Source organism: Capra hircus, chromosome 8 (genome assembly GCF_001704415.2).
Source record: "Capra hircus breed San Clemente chromosome 8, ASM170441v1, whole genome shotgun sequence".
Classification (NCBI taxonomy): domain Eukaryota; kingdom Metazoa; phylum Chordata; class Mammalia; order Artiodactyla; family Bovidae; genus Capra; species Capra hircus.
The window spans coordinates 36,926,085-36,940,439 of NC_030815.1; the positions used below are offsets into that span (position 1 = coordinate 36,926,085).

Below are 14,355 nucleotides of genomic sequence, written 5' to 3' on the forward strand. Positions count from 1 at the left end.
CTGCTTTTGTCCATCTCTTCTACCAAAAATAGCCTCTGAACTCTAAATGTCTTTCTTTCTTATCAATAATCCTCTGCAAATAATGCATCACAAGAAATATGTGCCCAACCCTCCCTGAAGGAAAGATGGGATGAAAAATGCTGAAGAGAAATTTAAAGTATTTATGGAGATTATTCAGACCCGTTTTTAATAACTGTCTTATATCTGTATTGTCCCTTCACATTTTGTAGCATTTAAGAAATCTGATTTTATCTCCTCACAGACACTGGGTCAACCATGGCTATGGTAGCTAACAGTTTTGTCATATACTGGGAAACTGATAACCCTGTTGGGTTGAGAATAGCGAACGTCATACTGCAGATAATCGCTTAGCCAAGTGTCCAGCATAAAGTTAGGCATACACTACCTAATTCTTTTTAGGTCTAACACTTGTAGTCACGTGAAGTGACACAGCCGAGGCCTCATCTTTCCTATTAAGACAGGATCCTGAGAAACGCAGACTTTTCCTCTATGGAGTCTTAGAGCTCAAGGCATTTAGGGAGTTGGCTAAATTCTTAAAATGACTGGAGGGATTAAACAACAACAATAAAAACATGCCTCTGGAATGGCCAACGTTTTAGCCACACACCACACCAGGACAGCAGGCCGCTCCTCATTCCTTTCCCTCCCAGGGGCCGAAGAAACTACATTTCCCAGTGGCCCTCAGGCAGCTTCCGGTGCGGCGCGCCGGCACTACTTCCGGGCACATCTTTTACGTCAGTTCATGGGACCCGACTTGGGGCTGAGGTTCATTTTCTTAATATGGGTTCTTTCGTTTCACAGCCCCTTGAGCCGGTCAAGTTCGTTGCGACTCCTGAGGCCACCTCCACCGCTAAGCCCGCACAGGTCACTGCAACCGGAGCGCCAGCCTCTCCAGAGCAAGCCCCTCTATTTAATAACTGCTGGAGCTGTCGCGTGCTCTCCGGGTCGGGGCTGATAGGGGCAGGAGGGTATGTGTACTGGACGGCGCGGAAGCCCATGAAGCTGGGATATCCCCCGGGTCCTGGGACTATTGCGCAGATGATCTTCGGCATCAGTGAGAGTCTGGGCACCACCCTTGGGCCGGGGGAGAGGGGGAAGAGGAGATCAGACACGTGGGGCGTGGGGGGGGGGGGCGGGGGAGCAGGGGGGCGAGGCACCCCGGTTGGTCACGTGGCGGCAGGCATGCCCTCCAGTAAGAATCGCGGGGCGGGAAGAAGTAGTTGCTGGGATACTTTTTTTGCTTTGTTTTTTCTTAAATAACACTATATATGTATATATATACTTTAAAGAACTCTAGCCTCAATCTTTTTAATCCTATTGAGAGCTATTTGCGGTCAGACGTCTAGGATGTGACACACAGCCAGTCTTTGATCCTGGGTTTATCTGTCACCAAAACCCATGCTTCTTTTCTAGGTTGTGGAGAGCCTGAGTGAGGGCACTTGACCTTTGGCTTTGAAGGTAAACTGTAGACATGGGTTCAGAGCTCACATGTGAGGTCTTCTATTGTGAACCCATAGTTATTATTTGTAAGGATACTAGGTGATGGTCAAGATGTCTTCTGGTAAAATGTAGTGATTCTTTTAGCTCTTTAGATCAATTGAGTGAATAGAATTTTAATTTTTCATATCTCTTATCATCTTTAGATTGCTTAGATCAATTACTTTTTTGCACAGGGAAAGTAACAGAATTTTTTTCTCTCAACTTTCCTTTTCTGAGCTTCACTCCTCTATAAGATACCTTCAAGGATTAGAGTTGACATATAGGAAAGCACTTGGTACTTTCATAGCACATAAAGTACTGTTTTATTTTCCCCCTAGGCATTGCTTGCTGGGGTGTGGTCATCCTGGCAGACCCCAAAGGGAAGGCCTTCCGCACTGGATGAAAGTACCACCAGTGAATTTGTCGTCTCTCCATGTCCCCATGACACACAGAGGAAGAATGGCACTTATAGATGTTCTGGACAGAAATATGGACATTGACAGACTTCAGTCCGGCAGATACTACATGACTGAAAAGACAAACATGGATTGTCATTCATGAGTCATGACTGTTGATGGCGTTCTTCGCAGGTTCCACAGGGACCAATAAATCCCTGAGAAAAGAAAAGAGGTTCTGTGTCTTATTTGAGGAAGGAGGGTTATAATTGTAAATATATATATAGAGAGAGGAAGTAAATGGGAAAGTTAGCTAAAGTTATTTTCAATAGTTCTTTTTATCATACTTTTCCTATAATTGGGTCAGCACCTACTATCCTGGATAGGTATCATATAATACACAGAAGTACATAAAACATGTATGTGCATACTGCTCATACTTCCCAAAGCATTGTCAGATCCACGAACTTTTGAGGGTTTACCAGCTACTCTGAGGAGGTTATGTCATTGGTGGTAAGTGAACATTAAAAAACAGAGGCCTAGTGATATGCCCAGGGTCATTCAGTGATGGTGTTCAGACTTGTTCTTGTCTTTCAGAACTAGGATTGTTCCCAGGAAGCAAGAATTACCTTTATGAAACAATTGGATAAGCATAAAAATCAGCATAAAATAAAAAGCTTAAGTACCAAAATACTTGAGAGAAATTCAAAATCTTTTGTAGTTTTTTTTTGTGTGTGTTTTGTTCTTTTCTCACAAGCACTGGAAAAGTTTCTGTGATGAAACTGAGTTGCTTTTGAGATAAAGACTGAAAATTAGATACTTTATGCCTGAGAGAAGTCTGCTTCCTACTAGGTTTTTAATTATTTTTCTGCAATACTGTGGTTTCTAAAGTTGTGTGTAGCTATTTTTTTCAGAGCAAATACTCTTCAGCTCAACTGTGAATCACATTGTCTACATTTTGGATGGTAGGCTGAATAAGTAGATACCTTTAGGGCTATTTTTTTGATATTGTATATAAGTGAACAAGTCTATTAAGCCTCACAAATGACAATAAGTCTTGCATTGTCTACAGTAGAGTTCATGGCATGAGTGATTATATATCTATCCAACTGAGAAGGTTTTTCAACATAAAATATTTAAGTGAAATACTAAATTCAGTTATGTGATGTTAGTGAATACAGAAGTTTTAACTTAGAAGGGACCAGAGAGGACCCAAAGTAGGGGACTTCCTTGAGGACCCATGACACGTGTATAAGCCATGTCTAACTCTGACTGTAGCCCACCAGCCTTTGTCCATGGGATTTCCCAGGCAACAATACTGGAGCGGGTTGCTATTTCCTTCTCCAGGGGATCTTCCCAACCCAGGGATTGAAACGACATTCTCCTGTGCTGGCAGGCAGATTCTTTACCATTGAGTCACCAGGGAAGCCCCCCACAACACATGATCATCCACTAAAATACCTATGAAGACAAGTTACTAAGTGCTTTAAAAGGTGACCCATTCTGTTGAAGGAAAGCTTCAGTCCTAACATTTTCTTAGTTTTAAAACCAAATTACAGTTTGCTCATCTTGGCTTGATTTCCTGGATACATAATGTAACTCTTAAATGTATATATTATAATTTTAGCATGTTTCTCAGGATTCTTACCAGTATGAATCTTTAACCAAATAAAAGCTTTTTCCAAATAAACTTGCCCATAGTATACTGCCAAATTATGTTTGGCAGACTGATTCCAAATTGAGAAAGGAGTATGTCAAGGCTATATGTTGTCACCCTGCTTATTTAACTTATATGCCGAGTACATCATGAGAAATGCTGGGCTGGATGAAGCACAAGCTGGAATCAAGATTGCCAGGAAAAATATCAATAATCAGATACACAGATGACATCACCCTTAGGGCAGAAAGCGAAGAAGAACTAAAGAGGCTCTTGAAAGTGAAAGAGGAGAGTGAAAAAGTGGACTTAAAACTCAACATTCAGAAAATTAAGATCATGGCATCCGGTCCCATCACTTTATGGGAAATAGATGGGGAAACAATGGAAACAATGACAGACTTTATTTTGGGGGGCTCAAATATCACTGCAGATGGTGACTGCAGCCATGAAATTAAAAGGCGCTTCTTGGAAGAAAAGCTATGACTAACTTAGATAGCATATGACAAAGCAGAGACATTACTTTGCCAACAAAGGTCCATCTAATCAAAGCTATGGTTTTTCCAGTAGTCATGTATGGATGTGACAATTGGACTATAAAGAAAGCTGAGTGCCAAAGAATTGATGCTTTTAAACTGTGGTTTTGGAGAAGACTCGAGAGTCCCTTGGACTGTAAGGAGATCCAACCAGTCAATCCCAAAGGAAATGAGTCCTGAATATTCATTGGAAGGACTGATGCTGAAGCTGAAACTCCAATACTTTGGCTGGCTGATGGGAAGAACCAACTCATTGGAAAAGACCTGGATATTGGGAAAGATTGAAGGCAGAAGGAGAAGGGGAAGACAGAGGATGAGATGGTTGGATGGCATCACCGACTTGATGGACATGAGTTTGAGCAAGCTCTGGGTGTTGGTGATGGCCTGGAGTGCTGCAGTCCATGGGGTTGAGCAACTGAACTGAGCAACTGAACTGAACTTGGACTCACTTAACTAGGTGTGAACAAAGTACTGTTCTGCCATGTCTAAAGGCAGTTAGGGATAATCTCCCTCCATCCCCTCCCCAAAATAGGTTAGTTAGAATTTGTAGTTAAAATTGTTTCATTTTGTTTTTCTTTTGAAGTGTATTCTGAAATTTGATTTCATTTCAGTTCAGTTCAGTTCAATTCAGTCGCTCAGTCATGTCCGACTCTTTGCGACCCCATGAATCACAGCACGCCAGGCCTCCCTGTCCATCACCAACTCCCAGAGTTCACTCAGATTCACGTCCATCGAGTAATTGATGCCATTCAGCCATCTCATCCTCTGTCGTCCCCTTCTCCTCCTGCCCCAATCCCTTCCAGCATCAAAGTCTTTTCCAATGAGTCAACTCTTCACATGAGTTGGCCAAAGTACTGGAGTTTCAGCTTTAGCATCATTCCTTCCAAAGAAATCCCAGGGTTGATCTCCTTCAGAATGGACTGGTTGGATCTCCTTGCAGTCCAAGGGACTCTCAAGAGTCTTCTCCAACACCACAGTTCAAAAGCATCAATTCTTTGGCGCTTAGCCTTCCTCACAGTCCAACTCTCACATCCATACATGACTACTGGAAAAACCATAGCCTTAACTAGACGGACCTTAGTCAGCAAAGTAATATCTCTGCTTTTGAATATGCTGTCTAGATTGGTCATAACTTTTCTTCCAAGGAGTAAGCGTCTTTTAATTTCATGGCTGCAGTCACCATCTGCAATGATTTTGGAGCCCCCAAAAATAAAGTCTGACACTGTTTCCACTGTTTCCCCATCTATTTCCCATGAAGTGATGGGACCGGATGCCATGATCTTCGTTTTCTGAATGTTGAGCTTTCATTTCTGTCAGTGCTAAATTAGAGGCCATGGTTTGTTTTAGGGATGAATCTTCAGAGAGAAAAGAGACATTGCCTTAGCTCTGCAAAGTAGGAAGTGCATTTAGTGTCCCTGTATTACCTTCTCTTTTCTCAGGGATGAAGTGCATTTAGTGCCCATATATTATCTTCTCTTTCCTTGGGTGAGCAGGACAAAGAGGCTCAAGAATCAAAGGATGCCTGATTGACTTAGCAATGAAGAATCTGCCTACCAATGCAGGAGACATGGGTTCAATCCCTGGATTGGGAAGATTCCTTGCAGAAGGAAATGGCAACCCAATCCAGTATTCTTGCCTGGGAAATCCCATGGACAGAGGGGCCTGGCAGGCTACAGTCCATTGGGTCGTGAAGACTGGACATAACTTAGCAAGCAAACAATAACAACAATTTAAGAACACCAGCTTAATTATGATGGGTTTTAGAATCTTTGCAGCATGGAAATGAAAGTTCCTTTCACAAAGAAAGGAAAAAAGTACAAAAACAGGCAATTTTAAAATGCACTTAGTTTTCCTTGGAACACAGATCAAAACGTGTCAACACTGATATTTTTCATGGTGTCTAAAATACCTATTAGGACAAACTTTACATGCTATAAACTTTGATATCTCCAGATGATCAAGAAATGACTATACCGTCTCTTATTTCCTTTGTGTATTGCACTGACTAGTCTAGAAACCAGTGAACAGCTAACAACATGCCTGACCATATTAAAGGACCTGAATATAGACTGATCCTTAGGATCTTGTGTATTGGGGGGAGAGATAGGGGTCTCTTATTTTCCTAGGTCAATTAATGGACAGCTGTTGCTTGCAGCACTGCTGTATGCCAAATGCAGATCAACCTAAAAAGTTCTGGAGTTTCACCTGACAGAAGCCATTGCAGAGACAGCTGTTGCTGGCAGCCTTAGAGGTTAAGCATTTCAGCTGTGATTTGTGCTTCACTCCCACCCTCAACTAGCATTTGCCCCTTGCTCCTGTTTTATTACTCATTTCTCAGCCTGACTCTGTCTGAATTAGGGGCCTCTTGAATGATGCCACTTGATTTGACAGCATGAAATATATTGCTCCAAAATTAAATATATGTTCAGGGCAAGCTTATGTTCAAGAACCCCCTCAAACCAGGCTTGGCCTCAACTGATTTATTGCCAGGAAGTTGATGAAACCAACACTTCTCAAATCTTGAAGTGAGGAATAGTAAGCAATTTTGAGTTGAAAGCTCCTTTTTTTTTTTTTTTTTTAATTTTTTATTTTAAATGACAGATAAATCCTTGCCTTGACCCAGTGATTATTTAGGTATCAGGGGCAAAGAAAGGTGAGAGACCTATAATTACACATCATTCAGAGGTATCCTAAGAGCATGGGGGAAAAAATTTTTCACTCTTCTAAATGCATGTCTCTTGGCCTTTGAGCTATTCAACAACTTGTCATTCAAATGTAAATGTAGAGAAATGGCCAGAAGGGCGACTGTTAAATGCAACAATGCCACTAAAAGCACTGCTCAGTCTTGTGACTGAATTTGCAGGGGCTTCAGGAGTGTGGTTGACAGAATTCTTCAGATGGACCCCCCCAAGGCTCCCAACCCCTGTGTATACACACACCTTCTCCTAGTTATTCAAACATCGTTCTAGGTATGGCTGTGAAGGAAATTTGCAGATGTAATTAAGGTTCCAGATCAATTTGATCTGAAGATAAGGAGATTATCCAGATGTGCTAAATCACATGAGCCCATTATATCTTAGTCCAGAGGTCAGAGACCTGAGAAAACAGAGATTAAAAGTAAGAGGGGGAAAAAAAAAAAAAAAAAAGTAAGAGGGGGAGTCAGAGGAGTGAGTTGGAGGCTGGAAGAAAACAAACATCCATAGTGAGAATTTCCTGTGGAGGTCATGTGACTAGGAATGACTAACAACTCAAAGGGAAATGAAGCCCTCCCTCACTTCTGCAAATGGAAGGCAATGAATCCTGGCAACCACCTATGAGCTTAGAAGAGGGCCCTGTGAGGATGAAGAACTGCAACCCCAGCCAAACCTTGGTTTCAGCCCAGTGAGACCCTAAGCAGAGTATCTAGTTATGCTGTGAAATGAGATAATATTTGATTTAAGTTGTCAAGTTTGTGATAATCTGTTACATAGCATAGGCAATGAATACAAGGCATACAACTTCCTTGAATACAAGGAAGTTTGAATACAAGGAATCAGAAGTGTTTTGTGGTATCATAGTCATAGTGGAACTAAGCAGAACCCCATGGTCCCCTCCCCCCAAGAACAAAGCCCCTCTATATCCTCTGCCTCTTATTTGTAGAAAACTCGAAGCCTCCCAGAGTCACAAAAGAGTAGGCTAAAGCTGTTAATGATAAGAGACTCAGTGTCTGATGAAAAATGGTATTAACACTCTTGCTCATAATAATCTATATCTTTGTGAGAATTAGAATAATTGTAGCTTGCTCTGTCCACAAATGTAAGTAGGCAACTAAAACTGTCACCAAACAGATGCTACAAAACCATGTCAGTATCTTCTACTCTGACACAGAGTGACATATAGCACCCTATGTCAGCATAAAGCTGTGGTCCATGGGGTTGCAAAGAGTAGAATACAACTTAGCAGCTGAACAAATGAACAACAATATCAACAACAACAAATAAAGAAGTTACAGAAGATGGACCTTCACCTCTAGTCCCAGAATGAGTCTGACAAGTGGGGATCTGTAAGCAGCTCTTTTGCCCCTCTCCCGTTAGCCAAATTCTGCTTCTCCAAAATGTTAATTATAAAAATGATGTCAGTTGATAACATTTAATCTGACTCCTGTCTTCTGCTCTACTGAATATACACAATGTCCTGCCTAACCCGTTGAATCCTTTCCTGGATTAAAAGGAACAAGAATGAAAAATTAAGTAGTTAAAAAATGACTAACTCTCTATCCCCAGCTTCCCCCCTTAGCAAATTTGCAGGCTGACAAAGCAGGCAAGAGAGCATCCAAAAGAAGGTCAAGAGAAATCAGCAGGCCTGCACACAATGGAGAAATGATGAAGAATCTGACCTCCTACCTTAATGATTAAATGCGGTTGTTTTTCCTTTCTCCCTTTGAAAATTGCCACGGCTGAACAGAATTTTCAGAGTTGGTCTCCAGACATGAGTCTGCCTTCTCCCCAAGTTGCCAGCTTTTTTGAATAAAGCACCTTTCCTTTCTATTGACACTTTCCCCTCAGTTACTGGTTTCTGAGAAGTGAGCAACCAAACCTGAGTTTAGTAACAAAAGTAGGTGGCACACTGGACCAAACAGACATCCATTCTGGGCACTTGGGAAGAATAAGAAGGGAGAAAAGGAAAGATATAAGCATCTGAATGCAGAGTTCCAAAGAATAGCAAGAAGAGATAAGAAAGCCTTCTTCAGTGATCAATGCAAAGAAATAGAAGAAAAGAACAGAATGGGAAAGACTAGAGATCTCTTCAAGAAAATAAGAGATACCAAGGGAACATTTCATGCAAAAATGGGCTCGATAAAGGACACAAATGGTATGGACCTAAGAGAAGCAGAAGATATTAAGAAGAGGTGGCAAGAATACATGGAAGAACTGTACAAAAAAGGTCTTCACGACCCAGATAATCATGATGATGTGATCACTAATCTAGAGCCAGACATCTTGGAATGTGAAGTCAAGTGGGCCTTAGAAAGCATCACTACAAACAAAGCTAGTGGAGGTATGGAATTCCAGTTGAGCTGTTTCAAATCCTGAAAGATGATGCTGTGAAAGTGCTGTACTCAATATGCCAGCAAGTTTGGAACACTCAGCAGTGGCCACAAGACTGGAAAAGGTCAGTTTTCATTCCAATTCCAAAGAAAGGCAATGCCAAAGAATGCTCAAACTACCGCACAATTGCACTCATCTCACATGCTAGTAAAGTAATGCTCAAAATTCTCAAAGCCAGACTTCAGCAATACATGAACCGTGAACTCCCTGATATTCAAGCTGGTTTTAGAGGAGCTAAAAAGCCTCTTAATGAAAGTGAAAGAGGAGAGTGAAAAAGTTGGCTTAAAGCTCAACATTCAGAAAATGAAGATCATGGCATCTGGTCCCATCACTTCACGGCAAATAGATGGGGGAACAGTGGAAACAGTGTCAGACTTTATTTTTTGGGGCCCCAAAATCACTGCAGATGGTGACTGCAGCCATGAAATTAAAAGACGCTTACTCCTAGGAAGAAAAGTTATGACCAATCTAGATAGTATATTCAAAAACAGAGACATTACTTTGCTGACTAAGGTCCGTCTAGTCAAGGCTATGGTTTTTCCTGTGGTCATGTATGGATGTGAGAGTTGGACTGTGAAGAAGGCTGAGAGCCGAAGAATTGATGCTTTTGAACTGTGGTGTTGGAGAAGACTCTTGAGGGTCCCTTGGACTGCCAGGAGATCCAACCAGTCCATTCTGAAGGAGATCAGCCCTGGGATTTCTTTGGAAGGAATGATGCTAAAGCTGAAACTCCAGTACTTTGGACACCTCATGCGAAGAGTTGACTCACTGGAAAAGACTTTGATGCGGGGAGGGATTGGGGGCAGGCGGAGAAGGGGACGACCCAGGATGAGATGGCTGGATGGCATCATGGACCCGATGGACGTGAGTCTGAGTGAACTCTGGGAGATGGTGATGGACAGGGAGGCCTGGCGTGCTGTGATTCATGGGGTCGCAAAGAGTCGGACATGACTGAGCGACTGTACTGAACTGAACTGAACTGAATAGCATTTGTCTTTATAGTTACAGTCTTCACTTGCTCTTTTATTGATGGTTTTCTTGGATAATCTGTATTTTTTTTTTTCTAGTAAAATTGTTCCACTGTTAAATCTATTTAAAAAAATTACAGCACCCTTTTTATGTGCCAAGCATTATGCAAACTAAATACTTTGCAGGGATCATTTACTCCTTTCTCAGCAATCCTGTTTTAAAGATGAGATGGTTGAGGCTCAGAGCAGGTAAGAATTTCCCCAACACCTCAAGTGATGAACCGATAGTAGCTTGGCTAAGAGAAAGTGAAAGTCGCTCAGTTGTGTCTAACTCTTTGTCCCAACTTGCCCAAATGAACTTAGCTCTTGCCTACTTGTGCTCTTCTTTTTTCTGTCTCCATTAATAGCATTTCCATCTAATCAGAGAAGCTAGAGATTGTGGAATTATTTATGAGTATCTTTATCATTTTTCTCTTCTTTTCATAAGTCCTGATTATTTTAACTTTTTACAGCTCTTTCCTATCCATTTCCATTGCTATTGTTTTGGATCAGCTATCATCATTTCTCATGTAGATTACCATAGTAGATTTTTAATTTTTCCTTGCTTTCTGGAAACCCTTCTTATCTGCCCTCCACGCTATAGCTAGTGTAGTCATACAATGTTTCCCCTTAAAACCCTTCAGTATCTCTGCTACATATAAAATGAGTGGTATTGTATGGAATGCCTTTCGTTATTTCACCCACCATAACTTTCCATCTTTATTTTATTTCCACTCTCTGAATTTTGTACCACGGCTCCTCCTTCCAAGTTCCTGCCACTTTAGTCAGCTCTTCCTAAAAATGCCATTCTCCATGCCTTTGCATGTTCTCTCCCTTCAGCCTATAATCTTCCTTTTGTGAAGAAATCCTGCTTGTCTTTCAAAGCCCAACCCAAATGTCACCTCTCTGGTAAAGCCGTTCCTGAAAAGTCCCTATGTTGTCATTACTTTTAGGGATGTGCAACTGTTAGACTTTGGGCAGACTTCTATCCTGTACTTAAAATACTGCTCAGTAATTATTTATGTATTTGTCCCTTTCTACCAACTGTGAACTCTTCAAGAAGAGGATTATGCCTTTTTTTAACCTTCATGTTTCCTATTCCCAGCCACAGCAGCAAAAATGCCAGGCACTCAGTTGGTGTTCAATAAATATCTGATAAAGAAGTGAATAAAGGGCTGAACAAAGGAGTAAGGAAAGAAAAACATCTGTTGTATTTGACAGCTTTAGTGTATTTCAGTGCTCCTTACCTCAATTATGATCCCTGGCCCAGCAGCATCAGCATTCTGAGAACTCATTAGAAATGCAGATTCTTATCCCCATGCCAGACCTACTACTGACTCAAGAACTCTGGAGTTGGAGCCCACCAATCTGTAATTTAATACATTCTCTGGGTCAGGGCGGTAGCTGAGAGGAGCTACCACACGCCCAAGGTCAGGGGAGGCGGCTGAGAGGAGCAGCCCCACATCCAAGGAGTGGCGGCTGCGTGGGCGCAGGAGGACTAAGAGGAGCTACTCCATGTCCAAGGCCAGGAGGGGCGGCCGTGAGTAGATACCCCTCGTCCAATGTAAGGAGCAGTGGTTGCACTTTGCTGGAGCAGCCGTGAAGAGATAACCCATGTACAAGGTAAGAGAAACCCAAGTAAGACGGTAGGTGTTGCAAGAGGGCATCAGAGGGCAGACACACTGAAACCATAATCACAGAAAACTAGCCAATCTGATCACATGGACCACAGCCTTGTCTAACTCAATGAAACCAAGCCATGCCGTGTGGGGCCACCCAAGATGGGAGGGTCATGCTGGAGAGGTCTGACAGAATGTGGTCCACTGGAGAAGGGAATGTCAAACCACTTCACTATTCCTGCCTTGAGAACCCCATGAACAGTATGAAAAGGCAAAATGATAGGATACTGAAAGAGGAACTCCCCAGGTCAGTAGGTGCCCAATATGCTACTAGAGATCACTAGATAAATAACTCCAGAAAGAATGAAGGGATGGAGCCAAAGCAAAAACAATACCCAGATGTGGATGTGACTGGTGATAGAAGCAAGGCCCAATACTGTAAAGAGCAATACTGCATAGGAACCTGGAATGTTAGGTCCATGAGTCAAGGCAAATTGGATCAACACTCTAAGAATCAGCAAACTAAAATGGACTGGAATGGGTGAATTTAACTTAGATGACCCTTAAATCTACTACTGTGGGCAGGAATCCCTTAGAAGAAATGGAGTAGCCATCATGGTCAACAAAAGAGTCCAAAATGCAGTACTTGGATGCAATCTCAAAAATGACAGAATGATCTCTGTTTGTTTCCAAGGCAAACCATTCAGTATCAGAGTAATCCAAGCCTATGACCCAACGAGTAATGCTGAAGAAGCTGAAGTTGAATAGTTCTATGAAGACCTACAAGACCTTTTAGAACTAACACCCAAAAGACATGTCCTTTTCATTATAAGGGACTGGAATGCAAAAGTAGGAAGTCAAGAAACACCTGGAGTGACAGGCAAATTTGGCCTTGGAGTATGGAATGAAGCAGGGAAAAGGCTAATAGAGTTTTGCCAAGAGATGGAATGGTCATAACAAATACTGTCTTCCAACAACATAAGAGAAGACTCTACACATGGACATCACCAGATGGTCAACACTGAAATCAGACTGACTATATTCTTTGCAGCCAAAGATGGAGAAGCTCTATACAGTCAGCAAAAACAAGACTGGGAGTTGGCTGTGGCGCATTTCATGAACTCCTTATTGCCAAATTCAGACTTAAATGGAAGAAAGTGGGGGAAAACTACTAGACCATTCAGGTATGACCTAAATAAAATCCCTTATGATTATACAGTGGAAGTGAGAAATAGATTTAAGGGACTAGATCTGATAGACAGAGTGCCTGATGAACTATGGACAGAGGTTCATGACATTGTACATGAGACAGGGATCAAGACCATCCCCATGGAAAAGAAATGCAAAAAAGCAAAATGGCTGTCTGGGAGTCCTTACAAATAGCTGTGAAAAGAAGAAAAGTGAAAAGCAAAGGAGAAAAGGAAAGATATAAGCATCTGAATGCAGAGTTCCAACGAATAGCAAGAAGAGATAAGAAAGCCTTCCTCAGCGATCAATGCAAAGAAATAGAGGAAAGCAACAGAATGGGAAAGACTAGAGATCTCTTCAAGAAAATAAGAGATACCAAGGGAACATTTCATGCAAAGATGGGCTTGATAAAGGACAGAAATAGTATGGACCTAACAGAAGCAGAAGATATTAAGAAGAAGTGGCAAGAATACACAGAACTGTACAAAAAAGATCTTCATGACCCAGATAATATGATGGTGTGATCACTCACCTAGAGCCAGACATCATGGAATGTGAAGTCAAGTGGGCCTTAGAAAGCATCACTACCAACAAAGCTAGGGGAGGTGATAGAATTCCAGTTGAGCTATTTCAAATCCTGAAAGATTATGCTGTCAAAGTGCTGCACTCAATACACCAGCAAGTTTGGAACACTCAGCAGTGGCCACAGGACTGAAAATGGTCAGTTTCATTCCAATCCCAAAGAAAGGCAATACCAAAGAATGCTCAAACTACCGCACAATTGTACTCATCTCACATGCTAGTAAAGTAATGCTCAAAAGTCTCCAAGTCAGGCTTCAGCAATACAGGAACCATGAACTTCCTGATGTTCAAGCTCGTTTTAGAAAAGGCAGAGGAACCAGAAATCAAATTGCCAACATCCGCTGGATCATAGAAAAAGCAAGAGAGTTCCAGAAAAACATCGATTTCTGCTTTATTGACTATGCCAAAGCCTTTGACTGTGTGGATCACAATAAACTGTGGAAAATTCTGAAAGAGATGGAAATACCAGACCACCTGACCTGCCTCTTGAGAAATCCTTATGCAGGTCAGGAAGCAACAGTTAGAACTGGACATGGAACAACAGACTGGTTCCAAATAGGAAAAGGAGTACGTCAAGGCTGTATATTGTCACCCTGCTTATTTAACTTATATGCAGAGGACATCATGAGAAATGCTGGGCTGGAAGAAGCATAAGCTGGAATCGAGATTGCCGGGAGAAATATCAAGAACCTCAGATATGCAGATGACACCACCCTTATGGCAGAAAGTGAAGAGGAACTAAAAAGCCTCTTGATGAAAGTGAAAGAGGAGAGTGAAAAAGTTGGCT

At 41.8% G+C, this 14,355-nt stretch overlaps 1 protein-coding gene across 2 annotated transcripts; it reads left to right on the plus strand.

The window, feature by feature from the left end:
- Positions 745–2,127, plus strand: TMEM261 (transmembrane protein 261). 2 transcript variants are annotated; one of them, XM_005683677.3, is made up of 2 exons: positions 745–1,075; positions 1,839–2,127. In XM_005683677.3, exons 1-2 carry the CDS (start codon positions 802–804, stop codon positions 1,901–1,903), a joined length of 339 nt encoding a protein of 112 aa, XP_005683734.2. In that variant the 5' UTR covers positions 745–801; the 3' UTR covers positions 1,904–2,127. The 2 variants fall into 2 exon arrangements, with proteins under 2 accessions (XP_005683734.2, XP_013821393.1); XM_013965939.2 differs by having other exon boundaries at positions 745–989.